Consider the following 13423-nt stretch of genomic DNA (forward strand, 5'->3'; position numbering starts at 1 on the left):
TTCATCATGCTTGAAGAAAATATATTTTTTAACCATAACAAAATAATTTCTAGAGAAAAAAACCATGTGTATGCTGCTTCAGTAAGAAAAATGGTTTCAACAAAAAAAGGAAGAAAAAGCTCTTTGGCAAAATAAAGGACATAGTGCATTCATCAAAAATTATTAATAATAACTCGAGAGAGGCAAATCAGTACATTCCTATCTCTTTGAAGATAAGAAAATCAACCGTATGCAACAGTTAAGGATATGAAAGCCAGAGTCAATGCTCACACTGAAATGATTTTCAATAAAGTATGACTCTTAATGGTCACATCTAGTATGTGCCCTGAAGATGGCTTCTCCCTCCCTCTATAATACACCTTAAAATCCATTAGAACACTTGCTTTCATCCATGGGAAGTCTCTCATTAATCCACACAATAGAAGTATATCCTAGCTTTCCATTATTGTAATAAAGACATGTTTATTAGCTAACTATTCCATTCAGATACTCCCCACTGCCTGGGTAATGCTTGTTTTACATATGAAAGAACTGTGGCTCAGGGCTGCATGACTCATCCAGCAGTTGGAAAGACGACAGGGAGACAGACCTAATGCCACTTCCCCTGCACACACACACACACACTCACGGAGTCCCTGGAGGAGAAGGGACCCCTACATCTAGTGCAGCTGGGACAACGAACGGGGAGGGCACAGACCAAGGGCTTGTACTCCCTGGGGTGACACTTATCCAACCATAGTAAGGAACATGGACGTACAAGCACGTTCTCAGCACCAGGGCAAACATTTCACCAATGGACTTCTGGTTACTGGTTGGTCACCAGAGCCTGGATGTCGTCACTCGGTCCTAGCAAAAGTAAAAGAGCTGAACAAAATGAGAAATCACCAACTCTGCTTAGAGATCTGTCTTAGATCCATCAGGGAAGCACCACAGCTGGTGCCCTCCCAAACTGGACAGACGGGTAAATCAGAGAATCACAATTTACTGGAGCAGAAACTCATAGTATAACAGAAACCTCTGGATCCACTGCAGGGGTAGGAAAACCTAAACTGTAACTGAAAATTACTGGAGAGTTTTATCTCTCAGGTATGGACAAACCTAAGAGATAAAAATTCCAGGGTGACACAGGCATTGGGGGAGGGGTCCTCACATTTTTGTGCGTTTTACCTCTAGGAGCTCTACCAGGTCATCACAGTGAATACTGGAGAAATACCCCTCAAGCCTCTGGCAGGAGGAGGGGAAAAATAACCATTTTGAAATAAGCCAGAGCATTCTGTTCTTATGAACAAGGCCTGCCCTCAGGAGAAACTATTTAACTTGAGACTAAACAGCTGGGATTTTATAAGAGTCTATTCAACCTGAGGGAAGGGAAGTACTCAGCTCCAGCCCTCCGTAGCTTTCCTGTCTCACAGAGGAGCAGAGAAGCTCTGTGAAGGTCACAACCCAGGGACACAGCTCGCTGAAAGAATGGGACCTAATCAGAGGACTACAGAAAGCTTCCCCTGCCCCTACAAGCTACTGCATCATGCCGACCTTTCAACATGCAATTACAAGGCACACTAAAAGGCAAACAACGCAGTTTGATGACACGAAGCAAGCATCAGAACCAGATTCAGATATGGCAGAAATGCCGGCATTAGCAGATCAGAAATCCAAAACAATTCTGATTAATATGCTAAGGGATCTAATGGGAAAAAGTAGACAATATGCAAGAACTGAGAGATAACGTAAGCAGAGAAATGGAAATTCTAAGAAAGAATCAAAAAGAAATACTAGAGATCAAAAATACTGTATAGAATGAAGAATGCCTTTGATGGGCTCATTAGTGGACTGGACATGGCTGAACAAAGAATCTCTGAGCTTGCGCATATGACAATAGAAACTGAAATGCAAAGAGAAAAAAGACTTAAAAAATGAAACAGAATATCCAAGAACTGTGGGTCAATGACAAAGGTATAACTAACATGTATTATGGGAATACTAGAAGGAGAAGAAGAGAGAAAGGAACAGAAGAAATATTGGAATCAATAATGACTAAGAATTCCCCCCAAATTAATGTCAGAAACCAAATCACACATTCAGGAAGCACAGAGAACACCATGCTGTATAAATGCCCCCAAAAACTACACTTCAAACATATCATATTCAAACTACAGAAAATCAAAGATAAAGTCTTGAAAGAAGCCAGAGGAAAAAAACAGCTTACCTACAGAGGAGCAAGAACAAGAATTACATCCAACTTCTCCACAGAAACCAGGTAGGCAAAATCAGAGTAAAGTGAAATATTTAAAGTGCTGAGAGAAGAAAACCACCACCTGGAATTCTGTACTCTGCAAAACTGATCTTCAAAAGTGAAGGAGAAATAAAGACTTTCTTGGACAAACAAAAATTGAGGGAATTTGTTGCCAGTAGACCTGCCTCGCAAGAAATGTTACAAAGCAGCTCTTCGGAGAGAAGGAAAAGGATATAGGTCAGAAACCTGGATCTACATAAAGGAAGGCTGGCTGAGCTCTGAAGAAAGAATAAGTGAAAGGTAAAATAAAATCTCCTGTTCTTCTTATTCTTAACTGATCTAACCGATAATAGGTTGTTTAAAATAATAATAGCAACAATACATTTGGTTATGTATCCTTATATGTATGCTTATGGATAAGTAAGTGAATGACAGCAATGAAGTAAGGAATGGCAGGGCGGAATTAGGAGTATTTTGTTATTATAAGATATTTGCAGACCCAGGTGGGAGGATTGCTTGAGCTCAGGAGTTTGAGACCAGCCTGAGCAAGAGCGAAACCCCGTCTCTACTAAAAAATAGAAAGAAATTTGGCTGGGCAACTTAAAATATATAAAAAAAATTTAGCTGGGCACGGTGGTACAGGCCTGTAGTCCCAGCTCCTTGGGAGGCTGAGGCAGGAGGATCGCTTGAGCCCAGGAGTTTGAGGTTGCTGTGAGCTAAGCTGACGCCACAGCACTCTATTGGCCAACAGAGCAAGACTCTGTCTCAAAAAAAAAAAAAGATATTCGCACTACTTGTGAAGCAGTATAATGTTATTTGAAAGAAGACCTGAACTAGCTGTAAATGTGTATTATAAACTCTAGGACAACCACTAAAAGAGTTAGGAAAAAAAAACAGAATAGATATGCTAAGAAAGGAGAGAAAACGAAATCATATAAAATGCTCAATTAAAACTACAAAAGGCAGAAAAACTGTAGAAGGCAAAAGTATGAACACAGAATAAGGAACAACAAATAGAAAACAATAACAAATATGGTAAATAGCAATCCAAATATAGCGATAATCACTTTATACATCAATGGTATAAATATACCAACTAAACTACTGAGATTGTCAGAGCGGATCAAAAAACAAGACCAGCTCTAGGCTATCTACAAGAAACCCACTTTAAATATAAAAACACACATAGATTAAAAGTAAAAGTACGGAGAAAGATATACCATGCTAAAACCAATTAAAAGAAAGAATAACTATCTTAATTTCTGACAGCAGACTTCAGATCAGGGAATGTTTTCAGGGATAAAGAGGGCATTAAATAAAAGGAGTCAACTCTCCATTAAAACATAACAATCCTAAATGTGTATGTGCCTAAAAAGACAGTATCAAAATATATGAGGCAAAAACTGACAGAACTGTCAAGAGAATGAGAAGACAGACCACAGACTGGGAGAAAATACTTACAAAACACTTATCTGATAAAGGGTGATTATCCTCAATATACAAAGAACTCTTGAAACTCAACAATAAGAAAATGAACAACCCAATTAAAAATGGGCAAAAGAGCTGAACATCTCACCAAGAAAACACACAGATGGCAAATAAGCATAAGAAAAGATGCTCCATATCCTATGTCACTGGGGAACTGAAAATTAAAACAACACTGAAACACCAGCGCACACCTATCAGAATGGCCAAAATCCAGACACTGACAACACCAAGTGCTGACAAGGATGCGGAGCAACAGGGTCTCCCACTCACTGCTGGTGGGAACGCAAACAGAACGGCCCCTTTGGAAGGCAGCCTGGCAGTTTCTTACAAAACTCAACATACTCTTACCATAGGATCCAACAGTTGTGTCCCTTTGTGTTTACCTGAATGCACTGAAAACTTATATCCACACAAAAACCTGTACATGATGTTCAGAGCAGCTTTATCCACAATGGCCAAAACTCGGAAACAACACGACGTCCTTCGCTGAATGGATAAATGAACCATGGAACATTCGGACAGTGGAGTAGTCTGGGGTAGGGTGTTGATAGTGGGGGAAGTTATGTATGTGTGGGGGCAGGGGGTCTATGAGAACTCTCTGAACCCTCCCCCAGTTTTACTGTGAACCTGAAACTACTCTAAAAAATAAAGTCTATTAAAAAAAAGTTTCATAAACCAATACATGCCATCCTGTACCTTGTATTTTATTCTATTTTCTCTTTCACCAAATTTTAGTCACCTTCCACTAAACTTTTAATGTTAACACCCACTTGTGGGCCTGACGGAAGCCCGCAAAGCAGTGCTCTGGGATGGTGTCTCCGACTGGCCTACAAAATCCATCCTCTGCCCCACAGGCCGCCTGCTCCAAGCACCACGTGCAGTCTATTCACAATCGGTGGGCAAAGGGAACGGCGTCCTGGCCCCTGGCAGTACCTGGAGGGAGGGTCTCCACGCTCTGTGCTCTCTCTTCTCCATTGCTGTGATGAAGGTCTTTCTTCTTAATGGGGTCAATTTCATTCCAGTCCTCCTGGGGGGAACAAAGACGACAAATGAGTTGACTGGTTCTTAAGCACACTTTCATTTCCCAGTTCAATATGCGCACGTATCAGGATGCCAGCTGTCTTAAGGACTCCCCTCTCTACCGCAGAACTTGGTAGGCAGTCAAGGCGCAAGGGGAGGAAGTGCGGAATGACCTTTTCTAAGAGTTTGCATTTCCTTCTTCATGTTTTACTCATATTGCACATCTACGGGAAGGACATACTCTGAAAACTCCCAGGGCTTTGAGGGTCTGCAAGGGGAGGGAAGTGACACAGGGAAAGTGGATTAAATGAAATAATCCCATGGTGATTAAATTAAAACCATTAAAATGAGGGTAGTGCTCCAGACATCTTAGATGGTTTATGGACACCCTAGGACCAGATTCTCCCTAAGGGCACCTTTGAGCTCTCCTCAGAGGGTGTTAAATGATTTAATTCCACTGACTAATGCAGGAGGGGGAGGAGAAGACCTCCCAGCTTTTCCTGGGGCTCCCGCTAATAGGCCTGCCAATGAAACAGAGCTGCATACTAAAGACTTAATGGGAAACCAGAATAAGATATAAACGCTGGCAGAATTCATTCAACTCATCTGGGCAAAGAATTTACTCTCATTTATCACCGTTAAATCAAACGAAATAACAACTACATGACCACAGAGCTAAATATATTTTTCAACCACCTGGAATCTGATTTCTGTGAATAAAATAAGACAGGTTTCTGTGTGCAACCCAAATCAGAAATATCCCATGGCTAGTAATTTTCCCACCGGACTTCTGCGAGCCAAGCTTTGTCAACTGGCCATTCTCCTGAGCAGATGCTATTAGGATGACTCCCTGCGGTGATCACTCCCTGAGGGGAGAGGGCTTGGGGGACGGGACCCAACCAGCTTTCCATGGGTTTATTCAACAAGCTCTGGTGCAGCATGGACTTCGTGCTGCGTCAAAGTTAACCACTGGAGACATTCTGGCTCTTTATTTAAAATGTAAAGTGAGATCTGCAAGAAGGGTAATCTTCAGGGCCTGGGCCAAATGACACATTTTTTCCAAATGCAACCCGCTCTGCCAATAATCTGCATTTTTACTCAAGAGGTACGGTAATTAGAGACAAGCCGAGCCTAAGCCTCCTCCCTCTCCCCCACCAGCCTTTCCCTTCTGTCGCTGCTTCTGCAATGAGGCTGCACAGCTGGGTCTGTCACACCAGGGCTGCCATGCAAATGGCAGGAAGGGCACACCGAGCCACCGCAGGCTGCGAGACCGTCCTGCACCGGGGTCCTGGCCCCACCCACCTGGCGTAAGGCCTCTGTCAGGCCTTCACACACCCCAGCATTTTTGACAGTGTCGTCCCATGTTGTAACAAACGTATTAAAATGTATCTGTATCCCAATTTAAATATTTTTTGCTGCAAAAAAAATGTGAAAAGATATTTATAATTTGGCTTTTGAGATTACTTGGCTATGAAGAAACTTTCAATTTACAATTGGCAATGACTGCTCAGCAACCTTGGCAAGCAGGCAGCAGTGACAGAGTCTAACCTGCAAAGGAAGGAAGTATGCGTGAATACTAAACCAGCAAGTAATGAAGTTACCAGAATCACACTGTGCAGACTTTTAATTAAGCATTAATTTTAATTTGCAAGTTGCCTGGAACAATTTGGGGCCAAAAAATCCCCCCCCCGCCCCCACAGGCATCTGGCCTCCTACATACATCAGCTAATGGATCAAACTATTTAACCTTGCACTTGAATAAAATCAAAAGCAAACATTGCGGTAGGGCTGGTGACTCTAGCTCATTTTCTACATATAAGAATCAAGTCATTATCTGTAGTGTTCACCAAATCAACATTTTCAGGTCAATCATCAATGCTTTCTCAGAAAATAAATATTTTTTTCTTCCTGGAAACAAGATTGATGAAACCATATGTAACATTCCTCAACCTCCCTTCCCCCTCCCAATCAACTATACCCACCTCAAAACCATGAGGATGAGGTCACGCCCATGTAACTAGGGCGTGGCAGCGTAACAGGAGGTCACAGAATGCTGTGCCACACATGAATGCCTACTATGCACGAAGCATTGCACATATTAATAGATACTTTCTCATCCTTGGCATTTTATAATTCCTGTCCTACGACAAGGACACATAAGACATCAGGTTCAGCAATTTGTCCAGGTTACACAGATGGCAAGAAGCTAAATCTGGCCCTTTTATGTAAGTCAGAATGGGGATGACTTGGACAATTTAAACCATGTTACAAGAGCCTGATTCTCCAAATGTCAAGAAAACCCAAGAGTACATTTCTAAGAGATCATTCACAAAGGACTGTTTTGTTCTGGACTCCCAAGTCAAAAACAGCAAATTATGTTAACAACCTGCTCCTGGTGTGGAAGGAGGAGGAGGAGGAGTCACCATGGCCACTGCCCACTTAGCATTTATGCAGCAAGCCCCGTGCTAGACCGAACTGCACACACACTCATCCTCCTGCAGTGCTATCACCAGCCCATTTTACAGGTGAGGAAGCTGAGGCACTGAAAGTATAAGGTACATATGAGGCTTCATCCGAACCCCTGGAGTCCATGATCTCAGTCATTTTGCTGTGCTGCCTCCGGACAGGAGCGCTTCCCCTCCCCCCAACTAAACAGCCAAAGTTCAAGAAAGCAACACACTAGCCATTCATCTCAGAATGTGTTTGGTCACTGCTGATAAATTCCTGCAAGGACGGTTGACTGGATTTGCTGGCTGAAAGAATGCCCAGGCACAAACCACCGGTCTGCAGACGCCTGTCTTCTCCCACTTGCTTCTCCCCATCCCAACCCAAGGCCTCCGCCTGAGATTCAGACAGTCAGTCCCTGGGATGCAGCGAGATTAGGCAGCCTAGCCTGTGCTGCACGCGTGCACCCAGACACACACAAGCACGGGTGGCGATGGCACAGCGCCATGGGCCGGGCACAGTGCAAGGGCAGGGCCCCCAGTGGGAGTGCTAGCAAAGCTCCAAGGAAGGCTGTGCACGGAGGTGGCACCCGGGCAAGGCACCTGGGGGAAGGAAGGAGAAATGAGGGGGCGGGGATGGGGGCGGGTGTTCCGGATGGAGGGAGCAAAAGGGAAAGCCGGAAATGGAAAGCCACGGAAGAGGCAGGGTAGTCTGAGACTTGTGTTCTAAAAACATCACTTTGGCTGTGGGGTGGGAGCAGACTGGAGGGGGACAAAGGAGAGACCAGGAGGCCTCTATGGTGATGCGGCCCGGGGAGATGGCGAGCTGGAGAGACTCCACGTCCCAGAGAGGCAGAGAGGAGATGGGTATGGCTAGGAGGGCTGGTGACGCAGGCAGGACGACAGACAGTGACGGGGGAAGGAATCAAAAGTGGCGCCCAGGATCCCGACACCAGCACTTCCCAGGCAGGCATGACGTTCACTGAGACAAAATGTAAGAAAGTTGTTTGGGTAGCACGAGGAGCAGCACTAGGAAATAAAGATGAGTGTGGCTTTGAAATGTTGACGCTACCATGAGATACCAAGAGGAGGTGTCTGGAAAACAGACAGCGACACAAATCCGGCGTTCTGGAAAGGCACAGAGGTAATTCAGGCTACTGGTGAGCATGAGAGAGACCATCCAGGAAGGGTGCAGTGCAGGGGGCAGGAGAGACCAGCACTGCCAGGACAAGGGAAGACAAGGAGGGAACACAGCATACACCGGGGAGAGCCCTGGCCTGGGAGCCAGGGCCTTGGGGTTCCAGCCATGGCTTTGCTAATGACGGTAAGAGTTGGAATCTAACTCCTACAAAATTAGGAGGCCGGGCCGAATGCCTCCTGCAGAGTAGGTCTCTCCTTCCCCAGCACCCCTGCGTGGGTGCTGCATTCGGTTAGCACGTGGTGATTTTTCATACTTGCTGCCTATTTCACAACGTTTGATTTCCAAAGGGATCCCAGGTCCCTTGAGGGTAAGAGAGGTGTCATCCTCCTCCTGTATCATGGCACCAAGTGTGGTGGTTGTGGCCTAACACCAGCTACTAAATAATAAACGTGGCTGGAAAAACAATCCTCGCCCTACTTACTCAGATTGATTTTACCAGCGTCGCCCACTTTGCAGTGGAAGCTTTTTATTACAACAATCCCCCTCCCATACATTTACATATATTACAGGACTTATTTACACCAGTGTCAACACTGTATAAAAATGGAAACATACTGAATGCAAAACGTATGGAGAAGGCTCTCCCGCCCGCATCCACTGGTATCCAGGCTGTGCTACCAACTAATCTGTGTGCGTTTTCTCCCTTTCTCGGGGGAAAGTGATGCGATGACAGGTCCTCTTTTTAGTGCCAAGTGTAAACTGCTGAGATTAGAGGAGTACTGATGTGGTTCATGCGGGGTCGACATTGCAGCGAATTCAGAGGCTGCGATCTCGTGAGCCTGCTCTGGTTTCCCAGGATGGAGACCCATCTCTGCTTCATCTCCGCCGCCCTCAAAGGAGGGATGCTGGCACTGAATGCAGAAGACCAGCCCACAGACGGATGCTGCTTCAGGAAAACACGGACAAGGGAGGGCTCCGCGGTTTTGACCGAAAACTGAATTCTGCCAGGGAAATGTAACCAGAGGTCCAGGATTCCCCGCCAAGTCAGGAAACATCAAGGGGGAGGATGCCGCTGTCCCCCTGGGCTGTATCACCTGGACCAGAGCTGGGGGTGTACACCCACCCGCCGCCTCTGGAAGGACCCAGACAGCCCCAACAGTGGCACAGAGATTTCCTCTCCCTTTGTAAGTGACATTTGGGCTGGATAAGGAGAACTCTGGTTCTTTCCCTCCTCCTTATTAACTTACCCAAGCTGGCAGTAATTATTGGATGTTTGAATTTGGTTCGTTTTCAGTCTAAAAGCTCAATATACACATCCTGCCCGCATTGTTCTTATGAGTGCACGCAACAGAGCAGACTGTGCCTGAAGCGCGACTGGAATGAAGCCAGGCCCTGGGTGGGACTGGATGGGAACCAGCACCTGAGTGCCACAGGTAGCGAGCGCGGCAGCCCAAATCCATCCTGCTTCCAAGCAGATGAAACAGCAGTGACGTCTAAATAATACGATATTATCTTCAGAAATGGCAAATCCAATAGGTTAGTTTATTGAAAGTTATAAAAATTAATTAGGTGTAAATACAGGTTGTTATTAACAGAATATTCTCCATTATATTCCCAATCTGATCTGTCTCTGCTCCAAGATAAGAAAAAAATAAATAAACAGTTGTCCTGGCTCTTGCCAGAGGCTAGGTGTTGGTGGCTCTGGAGGGAGGGCTGTGCTCAGAGGAAGGCGGGCAAGCTGCCCAGCGGGTGGGGGTTGCGCAGGGAGAGGAGGTGCGGTGGCCTGGAGGACCAGGCAGCCTCTTAGGCACTAACTGATCACCATCGACTCATTCGGGGCACTGTGTAGTCCAACCCTTCATCTCCCTGATGAGGAGAACAAGATCCAGAAAGGCTACGTGATTTACTACGTTAACAAATGCTGCAAAACAAATTGCCTCAAACTCAGTAGTTTAAAACAGTCAATATTTAGCATCTCACAGTGTGTGGGGGTCAGGAATCCAGATGGTTCTGGCTCAAGGTCCCTGACGAGGCTGCAGTTAAGACGTAGGCCAGGGCTGCCATCTTCTGAGGGGCGGAGGACCCGCTTGCAAGGTGGTTCCCTGCAGGACTACGGCCAGGAGGCCCCTGTTCCCCACCACAGACCTATCTATCCACAGGGCGGCTAGTGTCCTCCCCGCATGGAGCTGGCTCCTCCCACAGTGAGTGACTCGCGGGAGGCTGGGGAAGGGCAGGGAGAGAGCAGGTGCAAGAGCATGGAAGACACCACAGCGCCTCTCACGACCTGGTCTTGAAAATCACTCATTGTCACTACTGCAGTCTGTTCACTAGACTCAAGTGGCGTGTCCAGCCCAGCTCACAGTCCAGGGGGATGGGGGCCAGGGTGGAGAATTAGACTCCACTTCTAAGAGAAGGGTTTGCAAAGAACAGAGTATTTAGAATATTCTAAAACCACGACATTTACCAATGCCTGAAGACTTGTTCATGGCAGAGATGAGGCCAGATCACTCCCAATGTAGACAGAACACTGCTACACCCAGTTATTCAGGTGGGGGTGCCGTGTAGGTACAGAAGCCCAAGAGTTGAGTCACAGAAGGGGCAAACGTTGCTTCATCTCACACTGACCTCTTATCCACGTCCAATATAAAGACTATTACCACCTATGATTACATTTTTGAATTATGAAACACCACTAAAATAAACATGCATAACACACATAAAACTCGGTAATAACAAGGAATAAATGTTATGTAAATTGCTAAATCATCTAAGGCTGCCTTCATATAATTTAATGGCTAACATCATATTTGTTAACAGAGATATAAAAATATTACTGTGAGAGAAAAAAGAAAATAAATAGGCTGTTTTTAATCTCCCCTTACTGAAATACATGTAGTCACTGCTAAATTATTTCAGTTGACTAGACCATATGCTCAGAGGCAGATTAAGTTACCAAAAATACTATCTGAATAACTACTTGCCTCCCTCCTCATCAATTGTCTACTTTTCACTGTGATTTGATGATTGCTCAGTAATTAGCACCACAACTAATCCATGTAGCAACCCTCAAGTTCCGAAAATAAGCCAGGTTGCCAGATATCTTAGAAAGATGTCATAATTTATATTTCCACAGTCCATTTCTTAAGAGGTAAAGAGCACACTGCCAAGCTAAGACATTATAAACTAAAATACAACCGGATGTGGTGGCTTGCGCCTGTAATCCCAGCACTTTGGGAGGCCAAGGTGGGAGGATCACTTGAAGCCAGGAGTTCAAGACCACCTTGGGCAACATAACAAGACCCTGATTCAAAACAAAAATTTTTTTTTTTTAAACCAGCCAGGCATGGTGACACGTGTCTGTAGTCCCAGCTACTTGGGAGGCAGAGGCTGGAGGATCACTTACGTCTAAGAGTTGAGGGATGCAGCGAGCTATGATTAGGCCACTGCACTCCAGCCTGGGCAGCAGTGAGACTCAGCCTCCAAAAATAATTAATTAATTAATTAAAAAATAAACTAACTGAAATACCATTTACTCAAAAGCAAGTTTTTAAGAATAGACTTAGTTTCCTGCTAAAGACTTCCCATGACCAAGCATTTTCATTCTAAAGTGGTCCATGGAGGAACCAGGACTATTTTTTGTTTCTAATTCTTCAGGGTGGGTGTCCTCAAGGGCAGGGCAGAAACCTGAGGTCTTTTCCTGTGAGGATGGAGAACCTGCTAATATACTGTGTCACTGCCTATAAACTTTCACTTTCCAAATCGGGTGTGTGACGCAACAAACTGACAAATGTAGTTTTAACTCGCTGGAAAAAGAACACCAGAGTTAGCTGAGCTGGTCACATCACCCTGAACCACGGCAAAACTTCTCCTAACATCAGATCCTGTGCTCTGCAAAATGTATCTATGCATTTATAAAAGAGATTAGTTTTTGCTTTTAAATATAAGTTCCCCTTGAGAGCAACAGGTTGTCTAAAAGGAAGAGCAGTATCTTTCCTCCTAGCCATCATCAAGATAAAAAGGGAACACAATAATGTACCTTGGAGACCAGATACAGGCTTCATTCAGTCGTCCCTCAAACATTTCTGAAGCATTTATTTTGTGCCACATGTAGCAGGCGTAGCTGTGAGACCTCCTAGTTCCATCATTTAGGGAAGAGCAGGTAGAACGCAGCTGGAAGAGTATGAGCAGCCTACGGCGCACTTCCAACAGCACACCCCCGACAGCTCCCAAAACATTTACCTGGGTACGAATCAAAAGATACGAAGGATTTAAGAATCAAGACCTGGATAGCGCAGAGAGTGGGGAACAAGACAGAAGGGCCCAGTTTCCTGGATTTCCCAATGCCTACTCCTGCCCCCGCCAATTTAATCACAACTTCAGGGCATGGGGCTCAGCCTCGGGGGTTTTCTAGAAGGCTCCCAGGCAGGTTTCAGCATTAGAACCACTTCCAGTTTCACATTCATCACTCCAACTTGGCTTAAGAAATTCAGCGTTGTGAAAATGGGACAAGGGCAAATTTCTATTTTGGGTTCAAAGTCACAGTCTGCTTCATACATACGCGCTTGCTCACAAATAAAAAACATATTATGATAAAGGTCACCACTTCACTTATTTTACTGTGTACCCTCAGAGAAAAGCAGGCTGGTGAGAAATAACATGGAGCTGCTCAATATTTGAGAGCTATAATGATGACTTGTACTACAATCGCAAAATACAATAGCATTGTTATTAATCCCCTAGTATTTTTCTCTTTTCTTGTCTTTTTCTTGAGACAGAGTCTCACTCTGTTGCCCTGAGTAGAGTGCAGTGGCATCAGGCCTAGCTCACAGCAACCTCAAACTCCTGACCTCAAGCAATCCTCCCACCTCAGCTTCCCAGAGTGCTAGGATTGCAGGCGTAAGCCACCAAGCCCTATTTAACTTTTCTAACAAGCAGAAGGCCTAGTGTATCATACCGTACACTCACGCCATGCATGGCTAGTCAATTGCCTTAATTTAGCCAAAATCTTTTTGTTTAAATCCCTGTGGCCACGTATAGATGACATGGCCGTCTCTATGTGGAGTCTCCACTCAACCTGTGCAGTCTAGACTCTCTGGG

At 45.0% G+C, this 13423-nt stretch overlaps 1 protein-coding gene across 1 annotated transcript in view; it reads right to left on the reverse strand.

The window, feature by feature from the left end:
* The window catches only part of GALNT2 (polypeptide N-acetylgalactosaminyltransferase 2), a 194874-nt gene that overhangs the window by 86628 nt on the left and 94823 nt on the right, over positions 1–13423 (reverse strand). Inside the window, exon 2 of the mRNA XM_012660276.1 lies at positions 4655–4748. Coding sequence (XP_012515730.1) covers positions 4655–4748 — 94 coding nt within the window. The remainder of the gene's footprint in view (positions 1–4654; positions 4749–13423) is intronic.

This window comes from Propithecus coquereli, unplaced genomic scaffold (genome assembly GCF_000956105.1).
Source record: "Propithecus coquereli isolate 6110/MARCELLA unplaced genomic scaffold, Pcoq_1.0 Scaffold66, whole genome shotgun sequence".
NCBI classification, from domain to species: domain Eukaryota; kingdom Metazoa; phylum Chordata; class Mammalia; order Primates; family Indriidae; genus Propithecus; species Propithecus coquereli.